Below are 16,695 nucleotides of genomic sequence, written 5' to 3' on the forward strand. Positions count from 1 at the left end.
AAATAGTCAAAGAAGTATTGCTTAGAATAAAAGGAGAATATACATTTGATTAGATAGAGGAATATATAAAGAGTAAGGGAAAAGGGACAAAGGGTTGGAAAACTGTTGGAAGTCAACAAAAAGGGGGGGAAAGGGAGGGGGTTAGAAATTGGGAAATGGGAGAATTGACTGTAATGTGAAAATAATTGATCCTAACCCAATAAAAAATTTTTCAAAAAAAAAAAAGTAGTAAATAAGATAAGAAGTGAGAATGAGAGCAGTAAAATTTACATTTTAAAACAGCCAGCTGATGAAAAAGCTTATTATGAGGGACAATTATTGACCTGGTCTGTGTGACTGAGACCTGGCTGAATGAGGAGGACATGGTCCCTCTCACACAATTAACACCACCAGGTTACTCTGTCCTTCATCAACATCAAACAGAAGGTTGGGGGTAGGGCTGGGATAACAATACTACTCCAAGATACTTTTCCCGTCTGAGGGGTCTCTATGCCAAAGATTTCTGGCACTGAATGTGTAGGCCTGGCATGGGAAGCTGGAGAGAGAATAGGTGTTTTGCTGAGGCTATCAGATGCTGCAGTACTCCAGGTCAGTGGTCCTGGGGGACTTCAACATCCTCACAGAGGCTATCTTGTCAGGATCAGCCTTGGACTTTATGGCTACCATGGTGACATTGGTAGCCAGGTTGCATCAGCTCCCATGCATGAAGCTGGACCCATGCTAGATTTGATCTTTTGTGCAGGGGTTCATCTGGAGTCTGTGGTTGTCTGTGAACCAGTGCCATGGTCAGATCATTTCCTTGTTAGGGTGGGATTGAAGTTAGCTTCCCCTTCCTGCTTGGGCAATGAGCTGATTTATGCTCACTCATGGAGACATATGGATCCTAATGGATTCTGGAATGCTTTGAGGGATTTCTCTGAGGGCGAAGCTACAAGTGACGAATGACACTTGAATGGCAAGTGTATTTCTCCCTGTTCACTTGCACTCCACTCAATCCACTTGCCGTTCAAGTGTCATTCGTCACTTGTAGCTTGGCCCTGAGCCTGCTGACAGCTCGCTCAATAGGCTTACTGAGCCCTGGAATAAGGGTCTTCAGGAGGTCATCAACAGAGTTGCTTCCTGATGCCCTTGTTGCCCTCAGTGGCTCCATGGTATAATGAGGAGTAAAGAAAGGCTAAGAAGTTGCTAAGATGGCTAGAGTGTAAATGGTGCCACACTCAAAATAAGACTATGAGCCAAGCTACAAGTGACGAATTACACTTGCCTGGCAAGTGAACAGACTCACGTGTATTCCGTCCTGTTCACTTGCCATTCACTTGCTCTCCACTTGATCAAGTGGAGTGCAAGTGAATGGCAAGTAAACAGGGAGGAATACACTTGAGTCTGTTCACTTGCCAGGCAAGTGTAATTCGTCACTTGTAGCTTGGCTCTATGAGAACACATTATAGGGCTCAGTTGAGGGCCTATGAAGTGGCAGTGAAGGCGCCTCTACTGTGTCCACTAGTTCGCATCCAGCTCAATTATTTAGATTTATTCGGTGTCAACTACACCTTCTATGGAGTCTAAAGTGGTAGATGATTCAGTTTTTAGCTGTGACTTATTTGTAACTTATTTTACAGATAAAGTCTCTGTGCTTCATTTCAACCTGGCTGCCAAGTTTGTTGATAGTAGCATATCTGTGGTTCCAACTGCATTGTTGGGTCCATTCTTAGACTCCTTCAGTTCACGTGTTCCCACAGGGCACCAATTAAACAATAATAATAAAACATAAACCAACATGCGTACCATTAACTAAACTACTAGGAAAGCAGAAGTCAGAGTGAAAGCAAAATAAAAACAAAACCACACTCCAATGTTCTAACAAACCTCTAAATAAAAAAAAATCCACTCCCACTCCTTCAGTTTCCTCATATAGATAAACAAGGGGGGGGAGAACTAGAGCTAAGTCTATGCAGCTCCATAAGTACATTGAAATGATAAGAACTACAAAACATAAAGATAAGAAAATAGGGAGGGGGGATTTAAAAGCCTCTATAAGTTAAAATTGGAAGCCTCTAAGCAGAGCACAGCTATAAGCATCCTACACTATCAAACAGGAACCAGAAATCTTTCCTGCTTTACATTATTTTGAACTGATTGGGGTTTTTATTTCAGAAATTTATACCAGTTCTCACAGCACCTGTTACAATGTCACACTGTATGCTCATAACAGAAGTTTTCAGCTATGAACATATACCTTTGGTCATTTCAGTACTTTATTCCAAAACAAGGATCTCTACCCTCTAGGGTAGAGTTTTAGCAGACCTTTGTTGGGGTTTGTGTGTTACTTACAGAAAACTACCAAGAAAAATAACACCCTTGCTAAACTGGAGTTTACAGCCAGGGTTTCCAGGAGGCCCTGATAAGTACAAATACTGTCTGAGAAAAATGCTAGCAATAGCTTTGGCTAAAGAAAAATCTTCAGCAAATAAGGAACGATTTATATTTATGCCTCACTGTTATTTATTATTTATCTCCATTATTTACAATTCACTGCCACTGTTTATTGTCTTTTCGGTGTCTTGAGAGTAGTAATAATGACACATTAGTTTCTTTCCTTTAATGTTCTACAGTCTTTTTAGAAAATGAGTGCATTGTAGAGCATCTTTCATCTGCAGACTGTTCAACTTTATGTAGAGATCAGTCTATGACTGATAAAAGCCAAAAGAAGAGGTCCTAATGAGATGTTTTGTAGTAAAGGTATCTCAAGCTCTTCCGCACTGACAATCTAGATCCAGAGTACATAGAGCAGAGATAGGCAGCACATTTATTTATTTATTTAAATAAATTTAAAACATTGTTTAAAATGAGGTATTTATTTAAATATTTAAATATTTACAAATCAGTAAAAACATAGACCTACAAATGCAACACAACCAGGTAGAAGTGCCAATAAGAGCTACTGAGGTACACCAGACAAAACAGAAAGTCTTCATCTGCTAGTGGAAGACAATGCTAGAGGGAGACAGATGAATTGCCCTAGAGAGAGAATTCCAAAGTTTTGACATGACAACCAAGAAGGCCCTTTTCAGGTTGCCTGTCTAGCCTCAGATGGTGGGGGCACTCAAAGCACAGTTTCCAAAGATGACTGTAGTGGACAGGACCCAAAGAACCCCATGGTGACCCATAGAAAACATTACTTCCTATTCTATGCTTCACAAAGGCCCAGTAATCTATACACAGAGCATATAGAGCAGATGTGTGCAGCACACAACTGTATCATGTGGTCCATCCATCCTCCCCTTGTCAATATTAACCATGGTGTAGTAATACATTGGACCTACTGCTGAATAGTTTGAACCAGGATTTTCAAACTAGGTTGAAACCATGGTTTCAAACTTTGCCTAAAAGGTAACCAAGTTAGCATAATTTTATTTATTTAAAAAAGAGCAAGTGTCCAGTAGCACCTATAAAACTAACAAAATTTGTAGTAAGGTCAGAGCTCTTTTGAGTCAAAGCTCACTTCTTCAGATACAACTAGAATGTGAGTCCATCTGTCCTTACATCTTGGAGAGTGGAGTGATTTCCGATGCCAAATGACAATAGCCGGTTAATGAAAATAGCAGGTGTGATTAAATAAGGTGGGGTATGCAGAGAGGTAGTGGGTGTGGAGAAATCAGCATTGGTAATGAAATAGGAAGCCTAGATCTTGATTCAATCCAGGTAGATGCATTGTCTTGAGCTTCGTTATCAGTTGCAATTCAGCAGTTTCTCTTTCTAATCTCCCATGAAATTTCTCTGCAGGATAACTGCTACTTTTAGGTTAGCAATTGAATGTCTTAAGAGGTTAAAATGTTCCTCCACTGGTTTTTGAATATTGTGGTTTCTGAATTATTTAGATATTTATAACACACTTTTCTCCACAATGAGAACATAACAACATAATTCTCTCCTCCATTTTATCCTCACAACAACACCCCTTTGGCAGGTTAGGTTGAGAGAGAGTGCCTGACCCAAGATCACCTAGCAACCTTTCATGGCAGAATAGGGATTCAAACTTGAGTCCTCCAGATCCAAGTCCAACACTTTAGTGGTGGTGCAGAGGTAAGCAACAGTCAGCACCTTTATTCTACACTCATTCCTATCATTTGTAAGAATGTTCTGGTTTTCTAAATGGCTCTTACCTAATCTGCTTTCCCACTACTCATATGTGCTGCTTCTTGTCTTGTCTTCTAAGATGCAGTCAAAAATACAAACCCCTTAATTAAGTTAAACCCCTTTATTAAGTTAAACTACCCTAGTTCTTTTCATTTTTTTCTCATCAGAGCTATCTTTTGAAACTTGCATTAACCTGGTATCTTTTATCCTGAACCCCCTACTAGTCAACATCCTTCTTTAATGGTGATGTTCAGAATATGGTATTGCAGATGTTTTATCATTGTTCAATAGAACGTTATTGTTCAAGTTTGGGATAGAACTAAAAAAACCCCAGTTTATCATGGAGTTGGTATTCCTAATACATTTTTAATGATAAAAGATACAGTTTATTCTTTGCTTTCTTCAATGGCCTTTTAAGGAACAGCTCCATCATAAAACCTTCAAAATGATATTTAGCTTTCAGGTATCAACATATGATGGTTAACAGGGATTATTCCAAGGAGGAGGATGAAGATCTGGTTCTGTTCCATGTCTGGCAGTTCTTCCCTTTCTACATCCTCTGCCTGCATTCTAGTAAACATGAAAAATGGCCGTTTTTTAAGATGTGGAAGATGTATTATATTTTTGGACAGTTCCATTAACATTGCTTGTACCTAAGGGCAAGATCATTATCTGAAGAGTTAATCTACTTAGCTGATTTGAGTGGAATCTGATCTAAATGCACATTGTGTCAGCATTCAGAACTTCAGTGCCATGGCACATTGGTTCTCTTGCCTTGCATGCCTCTAACAGCATATCCAAGCCCCCTGCTGCAGTGCAGCCTGCCTGTTTGGCAGCCTCCGGTATACCTGGCATCTTAGGACACCTGTCAAGGTGTCCGGAGAAGACAGACGTTTTGTGACCTGCAGCATGTTTGTTTAGTGCCATAGCTGAGCTATACTAATATTCATCTACAAATAAGAGTCTTCTTCCCATCCCCCGGTTGTGCTGTATAATATAAAGTGGAAAGCTAATCTTTTGACAAAGTTAAGGATTTACACATATCATGGTTGCTGGGGAAACAAGAGATTTCAGGTTTCTGAATGATATGTGTGAGAGCTCAGTTTCAAAGGTAGATTTAATGTTGTTATTTGGAATGAGATTTGTGGTGTTTTGCTGCCTTTATGTGAGTCGTACATTATAACTCCTGTAATGGCACCTTGCTGTAAGTCTATGAAATGGCCTGTATTATGCTCCCTCTCTGCTTCTTGCTTTGTGTCTCAAAATGGGTTTCACTGCCACCAAATGCTTTCGCCTTAGTTTTCTCTCAACTGGACTTGTAATATAGGAAAGCTTAGTGATAGATGGTAGTATGACAGAATGGTCAGTGTACAGGAGGTGGCTGTGAGGGGAAAAAAGAGATCCTATATTCCACATGAAGCAGGTGTTCTGCTTAACCAGAAATAGAGTTTATTTATAAATACATATGTATAATGGTGGCAGAGTATTGATAAGCATATTGGTTTCAGACTAAGTTGATAAGTTTGGCAATTTCGAATTAGGTATAGATCCTTAAATGTTTATTCAGACGCAGAATAAACATTTCACAAAAACAAACTTTCCACACAGTTGCCACTTAGGCTAGAAATAATAAACAGACTCAGTCACAAAGACTTATTTTCCTCAGTTCTTCACTCACAGAATAATACAATAACTCTCTCCTCTTACCACAGACTTCCACACTGATTGACTGAACTAGACTAACTCCCTAAACTAGACAAGCTAACTAAACTTTCCCTCTGCACTCTGACTAAATTCCACTCCACCCCATCCCCCTCGGGTACTGCTAACTATACAATCACAGCATGGTTCACCCATCCATTCAGCCTCCCCTTCTTGCTTTAGAGGTCTGCATTTTTCAACTATAACAACAAATATCCAAAAAGCCTTATTAACCAGTAGAAATAAAACACAAATTATTTGTATGGCAAAACTTTGCAGGATTGTATACAACAGTTGAAAGAGGCTCTAAAAGGTTCTGTTTTTGTTGCTTCTTTTCCTTCTTTTGCAACAACATCTCAAATAGTTTAAGAAATTATGCTCTGAGGATAATATGCTGTTTTAAACAGCCCTTTGTAAATGGGCAGGGAACCGCAGAATCTCTTTGCCACATCACCTTCCCTACTGGGTCTAATTTAAGCCGCCATGTGTTTGTGCTGAATTTTGAATCGCAAGCATTTCTTCCCACTGGGAATAATGACCATTTTATTCTTTGCAGAGAACCACTTACCATTAATCAAAAGAGGGTTCATTCTTCTTTTTGTTGCATCCTCTTCTTAGACTGCCAGCGCAATCCAAAGCAGAGTTAAAGCCTAATAAGTCCTTTGAAGTCAGTGGGCTTAGAAAGATGTAATTCTGCTCAGGTGCGCTTCTGCTTTATGTTCCAATGTTCCAGAACAAGACCTATCAGAAGTCCCTGTGTGGGTACAATCATAAGGTTCACATATGCATTATTTGATGTCAGATATGACTGAATGATCTGCTTGTTCTCTTTCACCTCCGAAATAAGGCCTTCCCTGGAATCAGTTCACACTTTCAGCCACAAGATGATGATGAATCTAGTTGTGAACATGTATTTGTGAACCTGTCTTTAGAATCCTTAATTCCCATGGAAAATGGAAGCTCCTAACATTTGTATCGAAATATACAGTGGGGTAACCATAATGTCTGTACTTTAGCAGTTCTAAGCAATGCTCTTTCCCAGATAATTTAAAATCATGTGTGTGAAAGATGGCAGGGTTTGTTTGCCAAGCTTGGAAATCTTTGCTAAGTAATGTGATTACACTTAATACTGTAATGAATGGCTGAAGCTTGGTGATACATGTGTTGCATAGAGTACTGAATTAATGTGGGAGGAACGTTGTTAATATCATAAGAATTCCAAGCAGTTTACAGAGCAAACTAAATAGGAGAATGGTGGAGAGACAGATTATCTCCCAGTGGAAGGGAGCCAGATTGATTGAAAGTTAGGCCAAATATAACTCAGGCTTTGGGAAGGGGCCATGGCCCAGTGACAGATATATTCAGTCCCTGGCTTCTCCTATTAAAAGATCTTTCATAGCAGGTGATAGAAAAATCCTTTCTCCGCCTGAGACTCCAAAGAGCCCCCTCTAGTTGAACTAGGCAATGCTGAACTTTAGTGTTCTGACTTAATATAAAGCAGTTTCTTATGTCTGCATCTGTTCCTTCAGTATACTGGGAGAATATTTGGGGGGAAGAAAATTGCTTGTTTTTTAAATAGTTGTAACATGTCCTATTTTCAAGAAGTTTAATTTTCATCTTACCTGAACCCTGTGAGGCTGACTCAGCTGACAGTTAGGCCGAACCCATACGGCACTGGATATTGCACTGTGGTTGGGCTATAAGTAATGCTCAGCTCCTAGATTGTCTTGCCCACACAGAAACAACCAGTTGTGAATGACTGCACTATCTAATAATGTGTGGATGCAGCTTAAGTGATTTACCCAAGAGCACCAAGCAGCCCATCGTTTTTGTATAATCCAGGGTACAATAGCTCACTGCAAATCAGTTTTCAGTCTTCTCATATTTTGTCAAAAGCTAGAGAGGCATATGAAACCATTCTTAAGAAACATGAATAAAAGGCTAATTCACAGAAAGCCTGCTTTTGCTTTATCCAGGCAGTAGAACTTGCAGGTAGATAATAACAGGGGCTTGTGCACAGCTTTATAGCAAATGATCATTAAAAGAAAAGTGGTATGGTTGTGGTATTAGCATGGCCCTTGCAAAATAGGAGGTCTTCATTTCTATGTTCTGGAAATTATTCTCCAGCCTGTTTCTTAAAAAACTAAAGATCTGCATTTTAGGGGTCCATCTCTGTATCAGAAGGATTAACATAGCTTTGCTATTTGTTTGGGATAAAGGACCAGTTCACTGGTTCATATGGTGGTAAAGAGGCTACTTTGGAGTCCTCAGGTCCCAGGTCTTGCTGGTAACATCTGTATAGTAACTATGTGGTTTAGGAAGTTCTCAGGATGAAGCCACACAGGCATGACAGGGAAAGGAACTACATTGTCTGCTGATTCCTGTATACTAAAATTAGTGGTATAACATTAGATCAGACTGCTTAGTTCCTGGGATGCAGCAGTAAAAGGTGGTGAGATTTTAAAATGCAAAGGTGGCCCTATACAGTGTGCTGAATCTCTGAGTTATAGCTGTTTTTCAGATGTTCGCAAACATTTATCTCAAATGGCCTTTAAAATGCGCTAAAATGAGTTATATCCCCAGTGTACAGATTTGGCAGACAAACAGTAAACACTGCTACTGGACTGGCTATGAATTGCACTTATAAGTAGTCTATGATAAAACTGTCTCTTCCTTCCCTTACTCTCATCCTTTCTCCGTGGTTTGTTTTATCCATTTACCTGACCATGTGAATTTAATACAGATAGGTGCTTATACTAGGAATGAGGGGGGGGAACCCTGTTAATCACTTCCCTAATATAGTAATCACTCAAACAACCACTTGCATTTTGGGCAATGTTTGCTCACACACATTTCTTTAGTTAGTAGATTCCTGAGTTTTTTGGAATTTTATTGGGGGAGGGTTGTCACTGGGAAGATCAGCAAGATCTGACAAGCTTCTTGGATGCTTGCCCACCAGTACCAGTCTCCCCTGCAATGTGCAGCTACAGGAAAAGAGCAACAGTGAGGCTCCACATGACTAGCAGTACCCCAAGACATAACTCTGTGATAGAGCACATGTTTTGCATGCAGAAAATCCTGGGCTAAACTTCCCCTAGCATCTTCGGTTTAAAGACTCTCAGACAGCAGAGATAGGAAAAGGCCCCTGCTCAAGACATTTGAAAGCTGCTACCTGAATAACTAGTATTGGGCTAGATTGACCAATGATCTTTCTCAGTATAAGGATCCAGCTAAATTACATATGGCCCAATAAAATTGACAAATTAATCTATGGAGAAAAGGTAGAAAGTTTGAAAGCCTCTGAGGTAGGTCAGAAGATTTTAATTCCAATCTTTTTGTTTAGTATTTTTGCAGTTCTATCTCTCCTTTGGGCAAATTTTTAAATGGTTATGCTAAAGTTCTTTGATTGGAAGTCACTGGGATTTTAGCTGCCTTAAATGCAATTCTACTATTGCCTATCCAGGCATCACTGCTCTACTATTAACCCAGGCCAAGCACTCTGTACGACTATATCATACTGAATCTTGCTGTCTCCCTTTTCACTTTTGCCCTCTGTCTTTTTTTATAGCATAAGTTCTTGGGACAAACATTATACATATATATGTTATGTAACACAGTGCTAGATAAACGTAAATTAGTAGCTAGTGTTTCAAAATCATTATAAAAAGTTGATCAGATGCACAAAGATGCCAAGATTGCATCCTAAAGAGTTCTTGTGCCTTTTAGAACCTTGTGGAAGAGAAGTTAATAATTGTAATAATTCTGTAATGTAATAATTATCAGAATTGTAATAATTCTGTAGTGACAGAATTAACCCTTTCATTACTTGCCCCCCAACGAACTTGCCCTGGTTCACAAACCAGTTCATTTGGTTTGTATTTTGGTTCATCACTGCAGACAGCCTGGTGGTGATCAATCAGTTTCCTAGGCAGCAGGAGGGGCTGGGCTCTCTGCAGACCTTCTGCTGATCCAGAAGTGACATTTTCACAAACCGAATGAACCTGTTCGTGAACCAGGGCAAGTTCATGAAAGTTTATGGTTCATGAAAAGTGACAAACCATGAACACCACAGTTTGTAATTTTTCTGGTTCGTGCCCATCTTTATTCAATATACAAAAAGAAAGGGGTAAATCTACTCAAAAGAAACATTTTGCCTTGTGTAAAAGTGGGTTTTCAAGTTCTGGGTGTTTGGGTAGTGTGAAACAAAGTAACTATTTTACCATACCAAAAAAGTGGGATATTTTTACTCCCAAATACACTGGCATTTGACTTAGGATAAAAATATGAATTATGAAAGTTTTTGCTAGCATGGATAACCTATTTAACACAGAAAACATAAAGTTATTGAAATCATAATCTGATTAAAAACAAGCTCATAATTGTCCACATTTGGTATGAGCATGGAGAAGGCAGTAAAGTTCATTTAACTAGAAAACGAGAAAAAATGCCACAGAAAGAGATGTGGGAAAAGTGCTAAATTACTTGCCAGTGAAAGCTTTGACTGTTGTTAAAAAGATCTCTGTAAGCAGCAATTAGATGAAACATCTGAGGATCAACCCTTTGTTACAGCAAATGTCTCAGTTCAGCTAGATAATCTGCTGAAGATAATCATAGAAGCAAACAGAACTGAAGTAGCGGACGAGCAAGCCTTGGGGATTTGCCTTACTCATAACAAAATCCCCAGAAGGCACAACACAAAAGACATCCAATCTCTGCCACAAAGAATACCAGACCAACATCGATGCTAGTGATCAGCCCAAACTCTAGAATAAGCTATTATCAGGGGCCAAATTGATACAGAAACTGAGCTCAAATCCCACTGTCCAAAACCACATTCCAGCAATACAGCATAACACCTGCTCACTTGAGTAATATTTGTTCACATGACCAGAAGTCTTTTTGAACCAGTTGCCATAGCCATAGGCCATGGACCTAGCTAGTCTTGCAATGCACCCAAAGTATAAGAGAGGATGGTGAAGAAACTTACCCGAGAAATGCCAACAATTTGTTCATCTGGAAGCAAACTGATGCGCACAAAGCAGGACTCAAAGTTGACATCTTCCTTCTCCATGAGATCTTTCCCTTGCAGTAGTGTGACATGTAAAGTGTTGGAATTTATATTGTATTCCATGTTGACTTCCACTTGTCCCACTGTGAACTCTTGGCCAAAATTATTTCCAATGGAGGAGATGGAACTGAGAGAGTCAGTTGAGATGGATTTTTTCAGAGGTCCATAAGGTGCTAATTCAAGATCTTTGTTCATCAGCTCCAGAGTGCCTAACTCATTAATGTTTTCAAAGGTATCATCCATTTTCAAACTTGGCTTGTGAAGAGGAGATGTTCTTTCTCCAGCCCTGCGGTAGTTGTTTGTACCTCTCTAGAGACCAGAAGAAGAATGGCATGACTAGTGAGAGTTTACTGAGAACCAACTTCTAATGATTCACTCGTGTGTATAAATGCTGTGAGTGAACCCTAAGCTATACAACCAGTATTCAAAGCAACATGATGAAAAGGGGGCCTGTTAGGGGTGCGCAATTTATTATTCAGTAATTGCCGATTTGGTATTGACCAGGTATACAGAATCACACTAGAGAATCCTGAATAAAATTGGGATACAGATTAGATCAATGCCAGGTAAACCCTAATTAATTTGGGTTTATCCAACAAACACAGCTACAGCTTTTTTAGAGCTGGCTGGCTGCTCTTGCAAGCTCTTCCTCCCAACTTTCCAAGGCTTTCCAGGGCTTTTTTACTTCAGGGGAAAAGGGAGTAAGGCAGGAGGGAGGGAGAGTGAGTGAGTGAACAAGTGAGGTTTCCCCTCTTTGCAGGGTTCCCAGACGTTTCTGGCAATGATTTGATGTTGGTTACTGGTTCTGTTGAGTTGGGTTCTGTTGGGATTCTGTGGTTTGGGGTTGGTTCTGTTGTGCTTGTACTGATCCTGCGTTCTGCTTGCCCTGGGTTCTTTAAATGACTCTGGTTCTGTTGGGCTTGCAACAGTGTCCTTCAGTTTGGTTCTCATCAGATTCTCTTGATTGACATAGATCCAGAGGAGTTAGCCGTGTTAGTTTGTAGCAGCAAAATCAAAAAGAGTAGCACCTTTAAGACTAACCAATTTTATTGTAGCATAAGCTTTCGAGAATCCGTCAGATGCATGGAGGGCAGAAGGAAACTGGTCAAATATAGAGGAGGAGAGGGGGGAAGGGGGAGGAGGAGAGGGGGGATGTAAACAACTCCTTTGATATGGAGATGCAGACAGCTCCTTTTGGTGTGGGGATCAGTTTGCTTGTGTAAAGGTTCAAAGGAGTTTGCTGTGTTAGTCTGTAGTAGCAAAATCAAAAAGAGTTCAGCAGCAGCACCTAGCCTATCCAGTTCCACTGCAGCACAAGCCTTTGATAACCACTTGTGCTGCAGTGGAATTGGATAGTCTGGGTGCTGCTGCTGAACTCTTTGATTTTGCTACTACAGACTAACACGGCAAACTCCTTTGAACCTTTACACAAGCAAACTGATCCCCACACCAAAAGGAGCTGTCTGCATCTCCATATCAAAAGAGTTGTTTACATCCTCCCTCTCCTCCTCTATATTTGGCCAGTTTCCTTCTGCCCTCCATGAATCTGACGAAGAGAACGTGATTCTCGAAAGCTTATGCTACAATAAAATTGGTTAGTCTTAAAGGTGCTACTGGACTCTTTTTGATCTTGATTGACATTGTTTCTGGCGGGATTCTCCAATGTGATGTTGGTCCCATTACATCAGTTTGGTTCTTGTGGGCTTCATTGGTTTAGCCTGCATTGGGACCTGCACTGGGAAGTGGCTTTTAGCCATGGGTTGCTCCTGTGCTTAAAGTTTCTCTGACAGAAAAGTCTTGGAATTTTTTCCTCTATAGGAAACAATGGAGTCTGGCTGGGGCGGCTTGTTCAGAGGCCCATAGAATTGGAACCTCTGGGTCCAATCTTCCTGAAACTTAAGGGAGGGGGTGTTAGTGGAAAGGCAGGATTAGATTCCCTGCAAATTTGATTAAGTTTTCTTTAAAAATGCCCCCCAGGTCCCCAGATAGTTTTCCTCATGGTGGAATATATTCAGGATTCCCTGTTAAAACCGAACCCAAATTGAGAATCTGACCCAGATATCAGCAATACTGAATATTTATGGTATTACTGAATACTGGATCCAAATTAAGCCAAAATCTTGGTGCACACCCCTAGTGTTTGTATGTCTCATATAAAAATAATTTTCCAAGCTGTAAAAAGTTATTTATTATATTTTGAAAACTATTAATGGCATTCTTGGGCTTCATTTTTCAAAAAGATGTTTTGAACTTTAAAAAAGTAGTTTCCTCCTCTGCCCCAAGAGAATTATTCATATTAAGGGAAGGATACTAAAATCAAATTAAAATTGAGACCAGGCAGAGGTATTGCTCCATTAGGAATATTGTTATTTCTCTATCCAATTTATTCTGCGCCTTCTCCAAGGGCAATGTATATGTCTCCATCCTATCTTCTGTTGTCATACCTAGTCTGTGAGGTATATTAGACTAAGAAAGCATGATTGGCCAAAGATCACCGAATGTGTTTTGTGGCTGAGTGGAAACCTGAACCAAGGTTTCACAGGTTCTAACCTGATGCTCTAACCACACTATACCACATTGAATCTCATGTTATGGTTGCTCTCCAGAAGCTGCCAGGAACACTTGCTGCACAGGGGAATCTCCACATGGGGGCTTTAAGTTGGAAGTTGCCCATAATGTGGATAATCCTGATTACAACTCCTCAGGGCAATCTCTTTGATCTAAAATATTTTAAAACTATTTGTTATTGTAACCCAATTCATCTTTTTATGAATATACATTTTAACAGAACTCTGTTACCTTGGTTTTAATCTGGATATTTTTAATAATTTTGTAGGCCACCCTGAACTATTTATTTATTTAATAAATAAATAAATAAATAAATAAATAATATTAAATTTCTTATTTTTACTATCAATGTACATCTTTACATCGCACTTTCAGGGGGACTTCATGTCTTTCCTACTTTATAATTTAGGTACCCATTTTATTTCTTTATTTCTTTCCTTTCTGTTGTTCTACATAACTCAGTTAATGGCCATTCCACAGTTACTTTTTCATTCAGTTATTAAATAAAATAATTATTAGACTATTATGAAACAGCATTTCCAAGCATAACTCCTACATTTACACTGTACATGCATGAATAGGATTTAGGTGAGTTACAAGGAAAGTGTTTCCAGAGTATCAGCTTGAATGGAAAATAACCTGCGTGCAACACTCTGTAAACTCTGGAAATGAAGAGTCAATACCATTAAGCATGTGTTTCTTGGTGTTTATTAATAAGCTTGATGCTCTAACATCATAAGAAAGTTTGCCATTGACCACAGGTTTTATGTCATACACAATAATGAGCGTGCCTGTCTTTTATGTGAGTAATCCAGACTGTTTCTAACAAGGTGACTAGAACTATGGCTTCAAGCCATTAAGTCCTCATCCTCTGCTGGAATATATTGGCTCTGACTGAGAATCAATAACTCAATTTATGCAGCCTTGAGTTTTCCTGTGTTCGTCGGTGTTAATAGCCCTGTTGAAGACTTTAGAACGGCATCCAATTCGGTCCCCCAATTCTTTTCTCCTGCCAGAGTTCTGTCTGTCTCTGGAGGGGCTATATGAGTCAAAACATACCAGTTATTCCTATTTATGAAGAGAATGGCCTTAATGACTGGAGAATTGATCCAAATCAGAACAACCAGTAACAGTCTTTGATTCTTTGGTATCATTAGACAAATATAATTTTGAACTTTCTAATTTCTCCTCGCTTTACCATTTCACATTAACATGATGACAACATAGTTGCTATAGCAGATGATGGAGACCAAAGTTTATGCCTTTATTTTTCCCTGAAACCCACTCTGAACTAGTACTCCCCGGCGGCAGGCTAGAGTCTGGGGTTGTGGTGCCCCCTCCAGTGTCCCTTTCTTTGGCAGTCACACCCAGGGTTAGCCTCAGAATATGGCTGGTATGGGGAGGTTGGTTAATCCCTGATCTCCTTCTCTCCCATGACTAGTCCATGAGAGCAGACTGGCCCATCTTCCCTGACTCTCAATGGGCATGCACTTCAAAAGGTCCTTTAGGGGTTGGATATCCCTGGATCCTCTTCTTTTCCCCATCCTTAGGATGAGGCCCTGGAGAATGGCAGAAGCACCAGCCAATGGAACCTCTGGTTGGGGCTCCCTCCCTCCTGTTCCATCTCCCCTGGCTGCCTTTAAAGGGCCCTGCTATTGGTGTAGGCACTCTTTAAGATAGAGGTGCATCCTGAGCTGGGTGCCCTGTGGCAGACCACTAGGAAGCCTGGGGCACGCAGGGCCGGTGCACCCATTGAGGCAGGTCCAGCCCCTGCCTCGAGCACTGAGGTGCTGAAGGGGGCACCGGAGGGGGTGCCAGCGGTGGGCTCATGCACCACAGAGCTGGCATGCCTGGCCTGCAGCTGCTGCAGCCGGCCAGCCCCGTGCTGCCACCGCCAACTCACGCCCCCGGCCAGGCGCAGCAGCCGTGGGCCAGGTGCAGCAGGCATCCGGGGCAGTGTGCAGAATCTCCCCAGCTATCCGCTGTGCCTGACTGGGAATGTGGGCAGCCTCCGTGTGCCGTCCCAGCCACCCACTGGCCAATGGGGCCAGCTTGCTGCATGATGATGTCACATGGAGTGACATCATCATGCAGTCCGGGGGGGGGGGGGTGCGTGTGCACGTAGGGGCAGCCGTAGGTGCCAAAAACCCTGGTGCTGCCCCTGGGGGCACGTCAGTCTTTGGTGGGCCTAGATTCAGTAATACATTGCCAGATACCTGCTCCTCCCTCTTCCCTAGACTTGCTGGAAGCTGCTGGGCTTGGTGACACGTCTTGCTGCTGTTGTGGTAGCCGCTGCTGCTGCTGGCTTCTTCAGTTTGGCAGCAGTGGCCACACCTCCCCAAGGCTTGGGTGGCCTGGGTGGTCCTCCGCTTGGTGCCTGCCCACTTTTGTGGCTGCCACAACCCCTGAAGTTGGCTCCCATCATGGAGGTAAGAGCGGAGGTGGGGCACCCAACCCTGGACAAAATCCCAATAAACTCTGAGCTACAACACATCATATATCCTCCACAATGATCTTGATTTTTCAACATTCTCACTAGAAAACAAAATTGACTTCATGATCCATACTGAAAATGTGTTGGTTTCAAATAGTCTTTAGTTATTTAGAGATCTAGCTCACCTCATCCCAGCTGGGAACAGTAGGTTAATAATTATGACATGAGAAAATAAAATCTTTAAATGAATAAGATGCCCAAACTCTACCCATTTAACAACTTAACCTTGGCCAACAAATGGGCCAGGTCTTGCAATGCTTCTAAAAATATTCAGATTCAGGCTTTTGCAAGTCTCAGGAGGAAAGATTCTGATACTTGGGAAGCAGCCACAAAAAAATGACTCCATCTTTGCTGCTGCCTCACAAATGCAGAACGTTCTCATTGCATCAACTTGAAATGCAGATCCTGAACTTAAGAGAGCGCTCTTAGTCAAGTGTGATTGTTACACTGGCACACAGATGGATGGATGTGGTAAATGATGGATTTCTCAGCTGCTTTACAGTCAGCTAGTCTTTACCTTTTGTTTGATCTGAGAATACGTAGTCCCATACTTTTGCTCCAGGTATCTGTAGTCATAATTTGGAAATGGAGATGGTGCAGGGTAGCTTCCAGATTTCCACAACTTCCATAGGTTTACTCCAGCTATTCCCAACAGAGCAAGTGCACCAGTTATATAGATGCCTATTTCCCATCCAGGTGGACTCTTTATGACTGCAAGAAAACAGTC

At 41.0% G+C, this 16,695-nt stretch overlaps 1 protein-coding gene across 1 annotated transcript in view; it reads right to left on the reverse strand.

The window, feature by feature from the left end:
• The window catches only part of SYT12 (synaptotagmin 12), a 58,495-nt gene that overhangs the window by 40,440 nt on the left and 1,360 nt on the right, over window positions 1-16,695 (reverse strand). The window contains exons 2-3 of the mRNA XM_054972254.1: window positions 16,486-16,679; window positions 10,826-11,215 (exon numbers count right to left, since the gene is read on the reverse strand). Coding sequence (XP_054828229.1) covers window positions 10,826-11,215; window positions 16,486-16,679 — 584 coding nt within the window. The remainder of the gene's footprint in view (window positions 1-10,825; window positions 11,216-16,485; window positions 16,680-16,695) is intronic.

The sequence above is a fragment of the Eublepharis macularius genome, chromosome 2, assembly GCF_028583425.1.
Source record: "Eublepharis macularius isolate TG4126 chromosome 2, MPM_Emac_v1.0, whole genome shotgun sequence".
NCBI classification, from domain to species: domain Eukaryota; kingdom Metazoa; phylum Chordata; class Lepidosauria; order Squamata; family Eublepharidae; genus Eublepharis; species Eublepharis macularius.